Source organism: Mus musculus, chromosome 17 (genome assembly GCF_000001635.26).
Source record: "Mus musculus strain C57BL/6J chromosome 17, GRCm38.p6 C57BL/6J".
Classification (NCBI taxonomy): domain Eukaryota; kingdom Metazoa; phylum Chordata; class Mammalia; order Rodentia; family Muridae; genus Mus; species Mus musculus.
This window is the reverse complement of record NC_000083.6, coordinates 36,282,234-36,301,781: the sequence shown is the minus strand read 5'-3', so window position 1 is coordinate 36,301,781 and position 19,548 is coordinate 36,282,234. Positions and strand designations below refer to the sequence as shown.

At 43.2% G+C, this 19,548-nt stretch overlaps 1 protein-coding gene and 1 long non-coding RNA gene across 3 annotated transcripts in view; one reads left to right on the top strand and one right to left on the bottom strand.

The window, feature by feature from the left end:
- The window catches only part of Gm33257, a 29,349-nt gene extending 16,992 nt beyond the window's left edge, over nt 1-12,357 (bottom strand). The window contains exons 1-2 of one of the 2 annotated variants that reach the window (XR_385570.4): nt 10,097-12,357; nt 8,824-8,890 (exon numbers count right to left, since the gene is read on the bottom strand). This is a non-coding gene — a long non-coding RNA (predicted gene, 33257). Of the gene's footprint in view, nt 1-8,823 lie in introns of both variants that reach the window. The other variant, XR_876783.2, reaches the window with a different exon arrangement.
- A 3,003-nt stretch (nt 12,358-15,360) lies between these two features.
- On the top strand, nt 15,361-17,501 carry H2-M10.2 (histocompatibility 2, M region locus 10.2). Its single transcript, NM_177923.1, has 5 exons — nt 15,361-15,427; nt 15,667-15,936; nt 16,168-16,443; nt 16,999-17,274; nt 17,401-17,501. Exons 1-5 carry the CDS (start codon nt 15,361-15,363, stop codon nt 17,499-17,501), a joined length of 990 nt encoding a protein of 329 aa, NP_808591.1.
- Nucleotides 17,502-19,548: the final 2,047 nt, after the last annotated feature.

Here is a 19,548-nt window from a genome sequence, read left to right as displayed (position 1 = left end):
AGCCGACCACCAGGCAGCACATCCTGCACCTGTGCATGAGCTCGCTGTGGCTTTTCCTTCATAAGCCGGCCCTGAGAGATGTTCAGCATCATAGCTCAGCACCCAGATACTGAGCTGTGGCTCTGATCGATCAGAATTAGGGTGTATATTCCATAAATCATCGCTGTCTTACTGAGATTGGTCTCCATGTGGTTTGTGGGCAACTCCTGAACCCACAAACCCAACAGTCACATCTTAAGCTTATTGTGCAGAGATGATTGGCTCAATTGTCACCAGGAAAATTTTTCACCAAATTGTGTTTTGTTTAAATATGCCTGAAATAAACTATTGGGGTCAGACTCCTTAAGTTTCAACCAATACTTTATGTTCTTAGACTTGTTAAACCAAACTACCTGCTTGCCTCCCACAGATCATCACTCCGCTGACCGTGGTGGACTCGGAGACCACAACAATAATATTTTATTTACCGTATCATTATCCCTAAGAAGCCTGTTTGTTTTCTAAAAAGGTACAAAAGGTGGGCAGATCCAGATGGTTGGAGAGATGGGAAGAAACTGGGAGGAGTAGAGAAAGGGGACACCCTTATCAGAATATACTATGGAAGAAAAAAATCTATTTTCAGTAAAAGGAAAAACCATAGAGAGATGACTGCATGTTTCCTTGCTTGTCCTGAGCTCAACTTCTCCACTCTGATACAGTCAAGGATGCACCACCCACCACTCCAATCCAATACAGAGACTCTTTGGTTGAGACTCAACTTGGATGATGAGTAGAGGCTGACTGTGAACATTTCCCATTTCATTTCATACACCTGACATCAGGGAGGCTGCTTGCCCTTCCTAGACTTGTCTATGGAAGTGACAGGGACAGGTGGGTGGGTAATGGAAAGATGAACTCCTGGGTGCCGCATCTCTAGAGTCCTGTTTCCCACCTCAGACCCACCTCTGTGGACTATTATCCTGGAAGCAGTGTCTGGGGACCTGATGCTTACCCCAAAGCTTGTGCTGGTCCTGTTGACAACATCCTTCTGAGTCCAGCTTGGGGGAGGGTAAGTCAGCAATGCCCAATCATTTTCATGACAGGATCTCTTCTCACTTACAAAGTGAATGGGCCTCAAGGTAATTCTTCCTAGGTGGATTTTACTAAGTCATACTGACCATGCCATGAACTGAGAGTTTGAGACATTAGGCTTATTGAAGATATTGTAACTACTTGCATGTAAGAATGATATTTTAAAAGAAAATTACACATTTTCAAGGCATAATGATGGTGGATAGAATAGATAATATTTTTGAAATTTACATTTTGGCAAGGAACTTTAACTTTTCCATCAATTAATAGGGTGTTTATTCATTTAAAACAGCTTTCTACTTAATTTCAGAAAATTAACAGAACCATGCTTAGCAGAAACATGTAAGCTGTACATATTTTTATGTGTGTGTGTGTCTGTGTGTGTCTGTATCTGTAGCTATATCTGTGTGTGTGTGTTTATATGTTTGTCACTGTCTCTGCCTATTTCTGTGTCTCTGTTTCTGTGTATGTTTATGAGTGTGTAATAGGAAAAAGAGTCACCGGGCGTGGTGGTACACGCCTTTAATCCCAGCACTCAGGAGGCAGAGGCAGGCAGATTTCTGAGTTCAAGGCCAGCCTGGTCTACAAAGTGAGTTCCAGGACAGCCAGGGCTATACAGAGAAACCCTGTCTCAAAGACACAAAAAAAAAAAAAAAAGAAAGAAAGAAAAAAAAAGAAAAAAAGGGAAGAAAAAGAGTCACCACAAATACTGGAAGTGTAGTTAGAGATGGTTGTGACTTGCATGTATATGCAAGAAATTCAGTTCTAGATTTTTGCAAGAACAGCAAGTGCTTTTCATTGCTGAGCCATCTCAGCAGACACAGAATATTTTTACAAGTATTAAATAATTGGAATAAAAATTATTTTAAGAAATTTAAATAATTTTATAAACTAATTAAATGTTTTTGTTACTACCAGCAGGATACTCTTTGGAGATGGGGTATAGTTATATAAACTGCCCTGGCCTGGGCTTTGCTATGAAGCTCAAGCTGGTCTGGAACACCAAGATCCCTTTGCATCTGCCTTCTCTATGCTGAGCTTAATAGATATGGGCTAGAGAGACAGATCAGCAGGTAAGAGGGAGGACTGGCTGTTCTTCCAGGGAAACTGTGTTGAATTCCTACTATACACATGGCTGCTCACAACTCTCCATCCAGTCTACAGGGACCCCAGCCTCCTTTCTTACAGAGTTTGGGGTACAGAGACATGCATAATGACAAAATGCCCATGCACTCAAAGTCATTAAAACTTAGTGATGAATGGCAGGATCCACTCCACGGGACACATTGTAGAGTTTGCCTTTGATACTTTACTAAATTGCCACATATGGCACTTCTTCAAGGTTGTCTTCCCTGTGGACTGGCAACATCACTGGATCATTTGATGTCTACTGCATCTACATCCATTGGAGAGCATTGCACATCGCATATGTACTGTGTCCATAAATGTAATTTTTAAAGGAGGTCAAGGTATGACCAAGACCTTAAAGGTTTTAGTACTCGAACATTTAAAAATGATCAAGTAAGTCAGTTGTAAATTGTAAAAAAAATCAGTATTGCAAGCCTGCATAAAGACCTTTATATTTATTAGTAACTTTAGGTACAATAGTTGGGCAAATTCTGAGCTATTCTAATCCTGGAATTCTGGACTAGACCCCTTCTCAGCCATGTGGCCTGATATCTGCCTTCTTAGCCAAGCTCTTCCCTGCTGCTTTATCTATATCCCCATTTGACCCCCACCACACACTCACTCTGGGCCTGAAATTGCAGCCCTTTGCCTTTCCTGCACAACTATTGGGTGTTCAGTTCTAAGATTATTGTCCATGAAGAACATGATGGAAAACATTTTATAAAATACTGAGTCAGGTGAAACTTCATAATAGTGACAATACCAAAGTTGGGGCTACAACCAGGTATCTGGGTACAGAAAACAGAATTTGAAAGCACACTGCACAAAATCATCCTTCAACACCTATTTCCATATCACCACAAATTTCCCATAAAAATTTTTAAGTGTAAGAAGTTGTTAAATTTATGGTGAAGAATTCAAGTGTCCAGAATTACAAGTATCCCTTTGAGGGCTAAAAATGTATCCCTGTTTTCGCTGAATAGAGAGGGATCAGAGGGCTATTGATTGATTTGCATTGTATATTAGAGAGACCAGAAAATATATTCAATAATTATATTCCAAAGGAGTGCAGGGTGGGTAGTAGGAGGAGAACCAGAAGCTTTGACTGTCATTGGCAGTAGGGTTCTCTATTTTAGAGAAGTCCTCGTTTTAATGAATTTCTTGTGTGTAGTTTCCTGCCACGTTATTCAGACCTCGTGGACAGGAGTCCAGAGCTGGTGATATACCCAAAAGTTGGGAGGTTAGCATGATCCTTGTTCCTGTCATTCCCAGTGTAAACAAATCTAATGTTTTGCCATTGATTCTTTTACATGGGAATGGATTCCATAAAATGGAGGCTAATGCTGCTCAAAAAAATTCTTCAATATCTTTTCTTTTTTATGAAAAATGTTTTAACATTGTATTTACAAAAGTCATATTTTGGAACAACACATGGTCACTTCATGCCTCCAAACCAACACTTTGAAAGAAGAGACATAAATACCAGGAGATGAAGACCATGACAAGCTACACTAGATCCTAAACCAATACAACAATAACCACAACACAACAAAAACCAAAGCAAAATTGCACACTGAAAGTATACACTTACTACCAGACTACATTACTTGCTAAATTCCTGCCATTCCTTATAGACATGGATAAGTGGAAATACTATAGAACTTCAAAGAAGGCTTTTGTATCACTGCATGCACTTGTAATGCCAACACATGAAAAGTAGAGGTAGGAAAGTCAGAAGTTCAAGGATCGGCAAACAATGGTATGGGAGGACACATATGCACAGAGTGAAGGAACCTCCATAGAATAACCTGGGACTAATTAGGTAACTGCCAGCAGAAGAGGTGAGTGACGCCCAGAAACCTCCAGTTTATGAATGAAGAAAAATTTTTAAAAGGGAAGAACTATAAAATGGGGAAAAGGGAATCTACTAATTTCTATATTTAATCTTGAAGGAAGCAAATTCACCCAAGAGGAGTAGACGGCAGGAAATAATCAAACTCAGGGGTGAAATTAACCAAGTGGAAACAAGAAGAACTATTCAAAGAATTAACCAAACGAGGAGTTGGTTCTTTGAGAAAATCAACAAGATAGATAAGCCCTTAGCTAGACTCACTAGAGGGCAAAGGGACAAAATCCTAATCAACAAAATCAGAAATGAAAAGGGAGACATAACAACAGATCCTGAAGAAATCCAAAACACCATCAGATCCTTCTACAAAAGCTTATACTCAACAAAACTGGAAAACCTGGAAGAAATGGACAAATTTCTGGACAGATACCAGGTACCAAAGTTGAATCAGGATCAAGTTGACCTTCTAAACAGTCCCATATCCCCTAAAGAAATAGAAGTAGTTATTAATAGTCTCCCAGCCAAAAAAAGCCCAGGACCAGATGGGTTTAGTGCAGAGTTCTATCAGACCTTCAAAGAAGATCTAATTCCAGTTCTGCACAAACTATTTCACAAGATAGAAGTAGAAGGTACTCTACCCAACTCATTTTATGAAGCCACTATTACTCTGATACCTAAACCACAGAAAGATCCAACAAAGATAGAGAACTTCAGACCAATTTCTCTTATGAATATCGATGCAAAAATCCTCAATAAAATTCTCGCTAACCGAATCCAAGAACACATTAAAGAAATCATCCATCCTGACCAAGTAGGTTTTATTCCAGGGATGCAGGGATGGTTTAATATACGAAAATCCATCAATGTAATCCATTATATAAACAAACTCAAAGACAAAAACCACATGATCATCTCGTTAGATGCAGAAAAAGCATTTGACGAGATCCAACACCCATTCATGATAAAAGTTTTGGAAAGATCAGGAATTCAAGGCCCATACCTAAACATAATAAAAGCAATCTACAGCAAACCAGTAGCCAACATCAAAGTAAATGGAGAGAAGCTGGAAGCAATCCCACTAAAATCAGGGACTAGACAAGGTTGCCCACTTTCTCCCTACCTTTTCAACATAGTACTTGAAGTATTAGCCAGAGCAATTCGACAACAAAAGGAGATCAAGGGGATACAAATTGGAAAAGAGGAAGTCAAAATATCACTTTTTGCAGATGATATGATAGTATATATAAGTGACCCTAAAAATTCCACCAGAGAACTCCTAAACCTGATAAACAGCTTCGGTGAAGTAGCTGGATATAAAATTAACTCAAACAAGTCAATGGCCTTTCTCTACACAAAGAATAAACAGGCTGAGAAAGAAATTAGGGAAACAACACCCTTCTCAATAGTCACAAATAATATAAAATATCTCGGCGTGACTCTAACTAAGGAAGTAAAAGATCTGTATGATAAAAACTTCAAGTCTCTGAAGAAAGAAATTAAAGAAGATCTCAGAAGATGGAAAGATCTCCCATGCTCATGGATTGGCAGGATCAACATTGTAAAAATGGCTATCTTGCCAAAAGCAATCTACAGATTCAATGCAATCCCCATCAAAATTCCAACTCAATTCTTCAACGAATTAGAAGGAGCAATTTGCAAATTCATCTGGAATAACAAAAAACCTAGGATAGCAAAAACTCTTCTCAAGGATAAAAGAACCTCTGGTGGAATCACCATGCCTGACCTAAAGCTTTACTACAGAGCAATTGTGATAAAAACTGCATGGTACTGGTATAGAGACAGACAAGTAGACCAATGGAATAGAATTGAAGACCCAGAAATGAACCCACACACCTATGGTCACTTGATCTTCGACAAGGGAGCTAAAACCATCCAGTGGAAGAAAGACAGCATTTTCAACAATTGGTGCTGGCACAACTGGTTGTTATCATGTAGAAGAATGCGAATCGATCCATACTTATCTCCTTGTACTAAGGTCAAATCTAAGTGGATCAAGGAACTTCACATAAAACCAGAGACACTGAAACTTATAGAGGAGAAAGTGGGGAAAAGCCTTGAAGATATGGGCACAGGGGAAAAATTCCTGAACAGAACAGCAATGGCTTGCTCTGTAAGATCGAGAATTGACAAATGGGACCTAATGAAACTCCAAAGTTTCTGCAAGGCAAAAGACACCGTCAATAAGACAAAAAGACCACCAACAGATTGGGAAAGGATCTTTACCTATCCTAAATCAGATAGGGGACTAATATCCAACATATATAAAGAACTCAAGAAGGTGGACTTCAGAAAGTCAAATAACCCCATTAAAAAATGGGGCTCAGAACTGAACAAAGAATTCTCACCTGAGGAATACCGAATGGCAGAGAAGCACCTGAAAAAATGCTCAACATCCTTAATCATCAGGGAAATGCAAATCAAAACAACCCTGAGATTCCACCTCACACCAGTCAGAATGGCTAAGATCAAAAATTCAGGTGACAGCAGATGCTGGCGTGGATGTGGAGAAAGAGGAACACTCCTCCATTGTTGGTGGGATTGCAGGCTTGTACAACCACTATGGAAATCAGTCTGGCGGTTCCTCAGAAAACTGGATATAGTACTACCGGAGGATCCAGCAATACCTCTCCTGGGCATATATCCAGAAGATGCCCCAACTGGTAAGAAGGACACATGCTCCACTATGTTCATAGCAGCCTTATTTATAATAGCCAGAAGCTGGAAGGAACCCAGATGCCCCTCAACAGAGGAATGGATACAGAAAATGTGGTACATCTACACAATGGAGTACTACTCAGCTATTAAAAAGAATGAATTTATGAAATTCCTAGCCAAATGGATGGACCTGGAGGGCATCATCCTGAGTGAGGTAACACATTCACAAAGGAACTCACACAATATGTACTCACTGATAAGTGGATATTAGCCCAAAACCTAAGATACCCAAGATATAAGATACAATTTCCTAAACACATGAAACTCAAGAAAAATGAAGACTGAAGTGTGAACACTATGCCCCTCCTTAGAAGTGGGAACAAAACACCCTTGGAAGGAGTTACAGAGACAAAGTTTGGAGCTGAGATAAAAGGATGGACCATGTAGACACTAGCATATCCGGGGATCCATCCCATAATCAGCTTCCAAATGCTGACACCATTGCATACACTAGCAAGATTATGCTGAAAGGACCCTGATATAGCTGTCTCTTGTCAGAGTATGCCTGGGCCTAGCAAACATAGAAGTGGATGCTCACAGTCGGCTATTGGATGGATCACATGGCCCCCAATGAAGGAGCTAGAGAAAGTACCAAAGAAGCTAAAGGGATCTGCAACCCTATAGGTGGAACAACATTATGAACTAACCAGTACCCCGGAGCTCTTGACTCTAGCTGCATATGCATCAAAAGATGGCCTAGTCGGCCATCACTCGAAAGAGAGGCCCATTGGACAGGCAAACTTTATATGCCCCAGTACAGGGGAACGCCAGGGCCATAAAAGGGGAGTGGGTGGGTAGGGGAGAGGGGGTGGGTGGCTATGGGGGACTTTTGGTATAGCATTGCAAATGTAAATGAGCGAAATACCTAATAAAAAATGGAAAAAAAAATAATAATCTTGAAACTCATGTCAAAATCCTAAAGATGAACCTGGAGGACCTGAGGGAGTCTCAGTACTGGCTCACTTCTCTTTCAACTATGACCACATCTCATAAATTCCTTTTCCTAAATATTACCACATCTATCTCTTTCATTGTTTTTTGTTTGTTTGTTTTGTCAGATCTTTTCTCATTACTGTTGTCAGAAACCAAGCTCTGACACTAAACCTTCTGATGATAGTATCACCCTTAAGTTGTATGTGCTCAAGTGTCCAGGGCTTTGAGGTCCATCAAAGACACACTCCTGTTGCTGTCAGGAACTAGAGACATCCTGAGAATAAAGACCACAGAATCATATTCAGTACTGATGCTGGGTCTCATAGCATGTAGATACAGAAAACAAAAAAAGAGGAGGCAGGGATACCCACTTCCTAAGGATGGAGGACAACATAACACTCAAGGATAGTCCAGTAAAATGTGCAATAGAAAAGTCTCTGCAACTTCAGTAATAGCTGTGTGAATTAGAAATGATCTACAGACATCTCTAAATATATTAGTAAAGTTAAGAAGGAAAGTGCATGAACCAGAACAAAAGGAAGTGTTCATTTCATGAATGGAGATCAGTGCGTCTATAAAATATCCATCCTGTGAGAAGTAATGGTCAGAAGCCTGTTTAAGACAAAGAATTCCAGAATACTGCTATAGGTTTTCAGGAAGAATTATTTGGGGATCTAAATAATTAGATAATAATAATAAATAATAATAATTAGGGGCTGGACAGATGTCCCAGTAATAAAGAGCACTGACTGCTCTTCCAGGAGACTCGCATTCAATTCCTAGCACCTGCACATCAACCTACAACCATCTAATTCAAAACACAGGGAATGTGAAGCCGTTTTCTGATCTCCACAACCATCAGATACCATCATGGTGCTTAGACATATATACAGGAGGAAAAAGTCACACACATAATAAAAATGAATAATATTTATTAATTAATGGAGAAGGGAAGGGAAAAAAAGGTAGAAACATTGAAAATAACCACAACAGGAGAGATTATGGAAAATATTCTCCCTTAAGGACTCAGCCAGATCAAGGGCCAAAGCCATTTTTCAGATACTCCTGTTTAGCTGGTCTATCGTAATCCAGCTGATGACACTCACCATCTCTGCTCAGCCTGTAGTAGAAGAGCAAGTCCAAGATCTCTATTGCTTCCCACAATCTGCATGCCTGAAACACAACTCAAGAATGAATGAGACCCAGGGCTCCAGGAGGGCAGCCTCAGGAGAAAGGGCATAGAAATAACACAGCTCATAGGAGCCTAAAACCAACATGCAATGGGACCCTGCCCTCCTCCTGGCACCTGAGAAAGTTCACTAGGCTGGGGGGTGAACAGGGAGCCCAGCTCTGGACCTGGATGATATAGGAAGCCAGGCAAGGGGAGCCTAAAGGGGAAGCCTGGAGTTGCTGGGACAAGCAGGGCCAAAGCTAGGCTTCCCATGTCTGCAGTGATGCACAGCATCCTTGTGGCTTCAGAATGAGATTCTTTCTCTCAGTTCCAATACTCAGATGCCACCATTTAATATCTCAGAGTTCAGGCCAGCATAGCTGCCAGCAGCAAGAGGAGGACTTCAGGTAACAGAGTCTTCCGCCTAAATGATGGTACAGGTTTAGTCCAGAATGATTTCCATTCACAATACATTTCTGAGCTTCTGGAAGAGGCTGATTGGCTTCTCTTACAGTACACAGTGGGAGATACTGAGACCTGAGGGGTCATGAAAAGATTAATTATTGGGGACAAACCTCCATAGCCTGGCTTCCTGACCACAGATTCAGTTCTAGTCCCATATATCCTAGGAGCAGTGTCTTGGGACAAGTTGTTTACCCTGATCACCATACCTGTCCTGCTGACAACATCCATCTGAGTCCTAGCCCAGATGCTGATCTGGTTGACAGAATCAAGGAAGGAAAAGAAAACAAAGGCCTACCTATCTCCCTGACATATCCATCTCTGTTGCTGATCTATGGTTTCATTGTCTAGTCACATCACGGTTTTTGACTGGTGTGCTGAGTCCAATTGCACTAATGTGCAGCTTTCTGGTTATCAGAGACCAAACAGATCCTAAGAGGATCAAGAACTTTAGGATGGAGTTGGCTTCTTTGTCAGTGGCCATGTTCATAGAATGCCAAGTGTACAATGGCAAGAAGTGAAAAAGATAATGCACTACTGACAGATCTCTTATGAACTCCACTCAAAATTTATCCTGTGTCCCTCTGTGACACCACATTGACCTTCCAAAGATCCTCAAGGCACAAATATGCAGCCAAAATTCTGTACCTTCCTGTACCTGGGAACCTTTTAAATTTTTCAAGCACCCACATTATTGCCACCATTTAATATCTCAGAGATTAAGGACCCAGGCTTTTTACCCTTACCCATTTCTTGGGTCCTATGTAGTTGCAGCATCCTTTTCCCACAACTGTGTTCACAGGAGCATCTTCTATTAGGGTGATCTTATCTTGGTGCCACAGTTTGCATCTGTGGCATGGGGTAGCTTCCCAGCTCTGTAGCTGTTGCATGGCAGGGCGTGAAATGGAAAGCAATGGTCATACAGAATGAGAAAGACTTCCTGTACCTCAGTTGCTCCCTCCCTGCAGAACACAATGGGTGTGAAGACAGCTGTTGCCTAGATTAAATCTTTTTTGCCAGAGGCTTGTTGCTGTGTTCCAGATACAGAGGAGGCTCTGGGACATGCTGGAGGGAATGTCTCCAGGACAGCCCACAGCACTGAGCCCTCCCTACACTGACATGTGTCTGCTTCCCTGTCATCTCTCCCTCTCTTAGCAGAGGCTGGCTTAGAAATCTCCATCACTGACTAAACTTTTCTTTTCACTGAACTACAAAGTCACACTTCCTTACTGAAGATATGCATTTGTCTAGTGTTTTGATATCTCTTACCATGGTAGGTGGTTGATTCATGTACGAAACATGAGTAAAACCTGGTACAAAAAAATGAAGTGTGATGTCCTTGTATAACTGGCTTACCCTGGGCTGAATGCATTGCCTGCTGTGACAAGACAGCAGCCTTGTCGAACCAAATGTATCATAAATTGAGGAGGGTTAGATGAGCTGGGGCGACAGGCAGTCCTGTAGGATATAAAGACAAAATGAAGTCTCACCTGCTTGCTGCTTGCAGCCTTGATGCCTTTGGGAGTATACTGTGCCCCTGGGCAATCCTTCACAGTTTGACACCACAGAAGGTAGAGGTTCCACCACTAGGCACCCCCCATGAGTCAGTTCTCATATGCTGCTGACACTCTGGACATGTCTTCTACAGTCTCATTTTGAAACATGACTGGACCTCTATAAGGATCTTCCTGTCATCTTGTGAGCACACACTTAAACTGGATGGAACCCGTGTCAATGGTCTGTGCAGACTCTGGGTCTGACAAGTATTCTACCACACTGAAATCTGCACTGATTTAAAGCCTCTTCCTTCCTGTGTTTTCCATCTGGCCAGGTGTCAGCATATATTCCAATGCTCTGACTGTCCTGAGAGAGTGGTTACTGGAGGGGCTGGGGCTAACAAACCACCAGCTCAGTAGAGGTCTTTGAAAAACAAAAAACAAAAAAAAACAAAACTGCTCTGGTTGAGAACTGAGTGGAGAGTGTTTTCCACTATCTCTCCTGCTATGTCTGCTTGTAACATTCTTGTCTATCTTGCTCCCTCTCTCTAGAATTAAAATATCTGTTACTGGGAGCACAATGGATTTTTTTTTTAAGGATCCTTCTGTCTTTACCATAGCTCTGATCACTTCTATTCGGTGTGGGTGCTCGCTAGGCCCACAGTACCCCCTTTATGAATTCTGGACTTTTCCCTTCTGCTTTCTAATGTTTCCTTTTCTACTTTGCTAATAAGGTACATGATTCTTGCCATCACACACTGCTTCTGATAGTTTTTATCCAAGCCACCCTCACTTACTCCTGGCAGATGTTTCCATGTGTTATACCCGAGTGTCCCAGCCCTATCCGGTTTTGTTTAATGTTTCTACAGAGTGTTAGACGTGTACTCAGTGCTGCAGAGAAGGGAGGTGCCACTCTCCTGTTCTCAGAACAGGGGAGAAAAATGGAGGTCTGTGACTGCTGCCTACCCACCAAGTTCATCTGCAGGATCCTACCATGAGGGTTAGACTTAAGTACAGGACAGGACTCTTCCCTGGTCTGCTCTGTATTATTTCCTGTATTTCTTTGTAAATAAGCTAGAGATTTCCTGTCATTGCTCGCCTCCTCTGACAGCTGTTGACTAACTTTCCCCAGTTCATTCTCTGGAGACTCCATCAGAAAGAGACTGTGTCTTCCCCTCCATCATGGTCTTGAACTCCTGATCCTCCTGCCTGAACCTTCCAAATGCTGGGTTTGCTTGGGTGTGCCTTGACACCTAGCTCTCCGGAGACAATCTGAACTGTGTCCACTTATGTGTGTGGGGGAAAAAATTGCAGTAATGTTTCAGATGAGATTTGTAGACAGGAAGTATTTAATTGCTATGTGAATTTTTGTCAATGCTTTTGCTCTTTAAGAAATGAATCCTGCTGGGTGTGGTGGCGCACGCCTTTAATCCCACCACTTGGGAGGCAGAGGCAGGCGGATCTCTGAGTTAGAGGCCAGCCTGGTCTACAAAGTGAGTTCCAGGACAGCCAGGGCTACACAGAGAAACCCTGTCTCGAAAAACCAAGAGAAAAAAAAAAAAGAAAAGAAATGAATCCCCTCTAGTTCAGGAAGGTTTGAACTCCTCTGCTTCCCAATGACAAGTGTTACAGGCATGCACCACCATTGCCTTCTACATTAGAAGAATTCTATTAGAGAATATTTTTAGTATTAAATAGTATTTTACACTGTCTTAGGATTTTTATTGCTATAAAGAGTCACTGTAATAGTCTCATGTTCATGAAATCCAGGTCAATTTAACAGAATCAGAGAAATAAGGATTCCATAGACTTACACACTTAATTATGACGTAGTTCTCAACAATGACCTAACCATAGCACTTTAAATCAGTGGTTCTAAACATGTGCGTTGCTACCTCATTGGCAAACCTGTGTATCCAAAAATTCTTACATTGAGATTAAAATACAAATGACAGTTATGAAGTAGCAAAAAAGGCAATTTGATGGTTGGGGTCACCACAACGTGAGGAACTGTGGGATGCCCGACTTGCCAGCAAGTGAGACGCCACAACAGGATCCTTCTGCAACACGTTTATTGGGAGAGCATGGACTACATAGGCGAAAGACCCCAAGCCCAGAAATGGCGCTGCTTATATAGGCCTAGGAGTGACGTGTCCATACCTGATTGATTATGCTACCAGTACCTCATTAATATGCATCAGGCCAAGCAGTGACTCAGTAAAAAACTCTTATGCACATGCGCACATTGGTTGTTTACCCAAATTCATGGGCGTCGGCATAAAGAAACCAGCGCCATCTTGTAATGGCTTTTGCGGCTTCCCACAAGGAACTGTATTAAAGTGTTCCAGCATTAGGAAGGGTGAGAAGCACTGCTTTGGATAATGCACTGAGTCACATATGCCAGCAGCAGTGGGAAGGCCATTAATAAGAGATCAGAAAACAAAACAGGTGATCACTAGGGAATCGCTCAAGCTTGTTCCAAGACTCCCAAAAGGAAATCCTCCCCTCCAGGCAAATCATAGGCTGCAGAATACTGGAAGCTGACATCTCAGAGCAGCATTTCCAGCCCTGAGCCCAGATCCTCCAACCAGGACTGAATTGTGACCAGCCAGGACTGAACTCAGAGTCACATCACTGGAAGTGGCATGGACAGAGGTGCTTACAAGTGACATTAATAGAGGTGCTTGTAAACTGCACAGAACTGTACAGCAGCCAGTCTAGACATCCCTCATTTATAGGTAGTGGGTCTCATTCCAGATAGCTGAATAAAGGACCTGCCTAAGGAACAACTATTTCTCCAAAGTGTGGAACCTGCATCTGCAGCCACACGGGGCTGGTGGAGCTCTTCTTCCTGCCCAGCCTGAACTCCTTGGCAATATGATTAGAAATGTATTGTTCCTCCCACAGCATAAAAACAAACAAAAAAATTCCATTCATCAGCAACTGATCCCTTACCTAGTTGACTACAACAAAGATAATATCTAAGCTCCCAAAATAACATCAGTGATTTTGGACACTTGACTTGTGACTTCTTCACTGACAACTTAAGGGTGGTTTGTTTTTTGTTGTTGTTGGGGGGTTTTGTTTTTTTGTTTGGTTGGTTGGTTTTTTTTTTTTTTGGTTTTGGTTTTTGGTTTTTGGTTGTTTTTGGTTTTTCGAGACAGGGTTTCTCTGTATAGCTCTGGCTGTCCTGGAACTCACTTTGTAGACCAGGCTGGCCTCGAATTCAGAAATCCGCCTGCCTCTGCCTCCCAAGTGGTGGGATTAAAGGCGTGCGCCACCACGCCCGGCCGATGACTGAGGTTTTGAAAATTTTACTGAAAGGACTTTGTCAAAGAATGTCCTACTTCAAAGTAACATTCATTAACTTGGCATCCATTCAGTGTGCAAGATTCTCCTGTGGATGTGAATGCAGCCAATAATAAAGGATTCAATGATGTTTGCTGTCCTCAGCGTGAACAACCTTAAGGAAGTACCACCTGTGCCCATTTAGTGACTTATCAATGTGAAAAATTAACAATTACCCACTTGGTTGGCAAAGTCCTTTTATTCCGAGCATTTTGGAGCCAGTAGCATAGATTTCTGAGTGCTAGGCCAGCCTGGTCTACATAGCCACTTCCCAGACCAGCCAGGCTGCATACTGAGATGCTGTTTCAAAAGAAAACTAACATGAAAGGCCCTTGCTGCTCTTGCAGAGGACCAGAGCTGATTTCCCAGCACTTGAGTCTGGAAGGTCACATGTTCCTTAACTCCAGATCCAGGGTTTCTGACTACCTCTTCTGGAACCTATGAGTTCTTTGCACACACAAAGAGACTCACCAAAATACATACAAATAAAACGGAATCTTAAGATTGTTTCTCCTAAAATATATCTGTGAAACTGCATTTTTCTCTGTTTCAAATATTAAAAAAAATTCTAGAAGGAAGATACAAAATCCTATGATCTACAGTGGGGAAGCTGAAAATAAGGACTCCAAAAAAATATTAAATATCCAAAAAGTTCTTCTGGCAGCATCATTTCGTTTCGGAAAATTGTTCTTTCTCTTCTCATTCACCTTACATGCAATTAGTTATCAATATATACATTGAATCAAAACTCTCAAAACCTCCGGTTCCTATCATGATAGACATGGATTGCTATAATCCACACATGCACAGTCACCACAGAAGGGTAAACAAAGTCTAAGCATGTATTGAGATTCTGACATTGAAACATTTGACAACTGCTGACTTACTGGCCTCTAGTCAAGGACTCAAGGATGTTGTGACCCGAACCAGAAAGATAGACTTGTGCTTAGACACAGATGCCAGAATACCAGATTGCAGAAGTGGGTGCAAGATGGGGAAGCAGGACTCTAGAAATCACTGACCACCAGGAATTAATCTCTTGAAGTCCCACTCCATCAGGTCTATGTCACTACCCTTGGGAAATCTAAGAGAAGCCAATCGGCATCTGCCACATCAGGGTTATAAAGAGATACCAGTCCCCATTGAGACTCCACTCATCTTGAAAGATGAACCCTGGACCCTGCAACTTCCTCCTCCTCTTGGTGGCCTTGGACCTGACCCAGTATTGTGCAGGTGGGTGCCGGGCATGGAGGGAACTGGACTTTGGGGGAGCAGAACACAGCACTTGAAATCCTCATCTCTGCACTTTCTCCCTTGCATAACCAGACCCTCCCTGATCCCCGAGCTGGATCACCCTGACCCTCTCCTGCATCTCAGGTCCACAGACACACACCACCACCCCGCTCTGCTCCCTACCAACCTGCTCTGGGTCTAAGCTGAAGAGGCAGGGTCTCAATGTGCCCCACCCACAGGCTCACACTGGCTGCAGACTTTCAATACTGTGATTTTGAAGCATGGCACGTTGGAGCCCCGGATCATCCAGGTCGGCTATGTAGACTCCATACAGTATCAGGGATTTGACAGCAAAGAACCGACTGCAAGGATGCAACCTCGGGCTGCATGGATGGAGCAGGAGCCACCTGAATATTGGGAGAAGGAGACAGCACAAGTCCTGCGCTTGTCACTGACAAACGAAAGACTTCTTAGGTACATGATGATCTACAATGAACAGAGCAATGAGGGTAAGTCATCTCAGGGCTGAGGTCATAAGCCCTCAATGTCCCCCTGGTTTGGCCCAATAAGCTCCACTCTAGGTCCCCAAATCATAGATTCAGCCATAGTCAAAGGGACCCCTGGAGACCTTGACCTGAGAGAACCACAGACTGTGATCTGGTTAGGGGTTTAGTTGGGGACAAATCCCGGGATGGAAGAGAAGCCTCACAGTGACCAGAGACTTAATGGGGGTGGGGCAGAATATCACACCCTGCAGGAAGTGTTTGGCTGCAATGTGGATAATGATGGGAGCTTCCTCGGCGGTCTCTACCGGCTCACCTACTACGGCTATGAGTTCATCAACCTGAATGAGGACCTGAGTTCCTGGACAGCACAGGGAGAGGCAGCTGGGTTCCTGAAGACAGACTTGGTGAATGTAGGCGCAGCGGAAGGCTGGAGGACCTACCTGCTAGGGGAGTGCACAGAAAGGCTTCTTAGATGCCTGGACCTCGGAAAGGAGACCTTGCTGCGCTCTGGTGAGAGGCCCTTGACAACCCCTTCTGCTTTCTGACATTGGAGCTCCTGCCTCCCTGAGGCCTCCTCCTCAGCAGGGAGCAGCTGGAATGCTTACACTGTCTTGCATCAAAGGGGAAAGAGAGCTCCTCGTGTCCTGACTCAACGTGAGAGAGGGACTCTCCAGAGGATTCAGCCTTCTCCCAGGACAGTTCAGTGTGTCCATTAACAGCAGTTCCCTTCCATCTGCACTGTGTATCATGGCCTCTCTCAGGCCGGATCACTGTCCTTGCACAATGACATTTAAAGTCTGACTCCAGGGTTGCTGAGTCCCTAGACCCCCTCCCCAATCAAAAAGAGAAGTCTATTTGTCTAGAATTTCCTGTTCTGTGTTGGCTCATGGTTATTGTAAAATAATCCAAGGAATAGATCATCCAGATCCTGAGTGTAGGCTTCTGTGTGGACTCTGCTCCCTCCCTCATCCAAGTCTCCCATCCTTTCCAGGGATGGTCCCATGAGCACTGCTCAGGCCCCCAGAGGAGTGCAAAATACCTGAATTTTCCAATTGTTCCCCTCAGATGCCCCCCGAACACATGTGACCCACCATGTAAGACCTGAAGGGAATGTCACCCTGAGGTGCTGGGCCCTGGGCTTCTACCCAGCTGACATCACCCTGACCTGGAAGAGAGATGGGAAAAACTACACCCAGGACATGGAGCTGCCAGACACCAGGCCTGCAGGGGATGGAACCTTCCAGAAGTGGGCAGCTGTGGTGGTTCCCTCTGGAGAAGAGCTGAGATACACATGTCATGTGCACCATGAAGGGTTACCTGAGCCTCTCACTCTAAAATGGGGTAAGGAGTGGGTGTGAGCACACACACTGCTGTCAGGAATTGTGTGAGCTCTTTGATGAACTAGAGCAGGATCAGGGTTGAGAGCTAGGGTCAGACTCCTCACTCTTCCTTCCTTTCTCTCCTCAGAGCCTCCACAAACCATCCCCATCATAGCAATTCTCATCGGCCTGGTTCTTGGAACTTTCCTGGTAGGAACTGTGGTGGTTTTTCTGGTGTGGAAGAAATAAAGGTAAGAAAGGGGAAGGGTCTAATTTCTTGTCTCCCTAGTGATCTCAAGGCCAAAATATAAAAGTAGCCTGCCTCATTAGAGGAAAGATGTATCCACTAAGGCACTGGGGCTTGTGTGCTGACATTAACTCTATCATAAATCATAAAGGAAATATAGATTCACTGCCTCTTGATGGAGGTGATGGAGACCTGATTCTGATTCCTCACAGACAGAGAGATGCCACAGAGAAGGTCCCTGCTGAGACCAGACCTACAGAAGGCCATTAAGTCCTCTTTACATACAATCTTCCATTGTGTTTCCTCCTACATCTATGGAGGTGCAGTCACAGTTCAAGAAACTTCCCTGGGGCTTGACCAAGGGATTTTTCCACTCCCACAATATTACTGCTTCCAGAGTCTCTCATTGGCTGTGTTCTTCCCACAGGTGGGAAAGAGGCACCTATATTTCAGCTGCCAGTAATTAAATGGAAGTTGGTTCCTGAGCCCCTTGCAATAGGGAAGACAGGTAACCATTGTGTGTGCTCACACATTTTCTCTCTGGGCCCTATTGCTGTGGGCCCTTAACAGGTCTTATGCTGTACTGCCATACGAATGGACAGTGCCCAGAGATCTTATGCATCTCTCCCAGTAGGATAGGAAGTACTCAGAGAACATATTCCTGCGCTGGGGTCACTTGCTAGACTGGAATTATTGTTAGTATAGATGCTTGTTTGGTATCATGGTTTAACAATCACCAATCAGAATTTGTTCTTCATTATTTCCTTCTATAGTGTGATATACCTGCCTTCTGTGACTTCAAAGGGTCCTGACTTTTCTTTCAATGGCTGGCATCTATGTCCAGGTCTCTGTTTCCTGTCAGTATGACTAAGGAAGTGAGTTCAGCCCAGACTCTCCATGCTGACCTGTATGTCTTCCCCAGTCATCTCTCCTGATCCAGGAGGTGCAGGTCTGGCTGACCTCCATCAGAGACTGACCTTTAGGCTCCAATATGCTGTAAATTTGTTCTTCCTTGTTGAACATGTGTATTTTGTCCCTGCTTCTAAGGAGGACAGAAGTATCCATACTTTGGTCTTCCTTCTTCTTGAGCTTCATGTGGTCTGCGAATTGTATCTTGGGTATTGAGCTTCTGGGCTACTATCCACTTATCAGAGTGCATACCATGTGTATTCTTTTGTGATTGGGTTACCTCACTCAAGATATTTTCTATTTCCATCCATTTGCCTATGAATTTCATGAAGTCATTGTTTTTAATAGCTGAGTAGTATTCCATTGCATAGATGTACCACATTTTCTGTATCTATTCCTCTGTTGAGAGACATCTGTCTTAAGTCTCCTGTGAACACAGTTTTATTTACTCCTGTAAACTGGACATCTGTTGGGAAAACTTTCTCCTGGTGGGGGACTAAGCAATGCCTACCCCTGTTCTCAAAGAGTGTCAATGACAAATCAAAGATTGAATCTCTGTGAGGAATTAATATTTTTCTTGAGCTTATTTACAGAGCTTGTATGAGAGGTTGCTGACAGGAGTGTAGGTAAATCTAATGTATAGACTGGATGGTCTCTACCTTCCAGAGATGGATTCCTTTCCCCATCCTCTATATTCCCCAGCCTATATACTGCAGCCCCTCCTGAGACCCCCAAGGCTGTGTAATAAAAGCAGATGTGGAGCTCTGAATCAGAATGGACCCCCATAGGTTTATATATTTGAATGCTTAGTCACCAGGCAGTGGGACTCTTTGAAAGGATTAGAAGGATTAAAAGGCATGGTCTTGCTGGAGGAAGTGTGTTATTGGGGGGGGGGAGGGGGGGAGAAGGGGAGACTGTTGAGGTTTCAAAAGACCATGCCAGGCCTGGTCTCTTTCTGCCTGTTGCCTGCAGGTTAGCATGTAGCTCTCAGCTACTTCTTCAGCACCATGTGTGCCAGTGTACTCTGAACCATGATAATAGACCAAGCCTATGAAACTGTAAGCAAGCCCCCAGTTAAATGATTTCTTGTTTAAACGTTGCTGTGGTCATGGTGTCTCTTCACAATAACAGGACAATAAC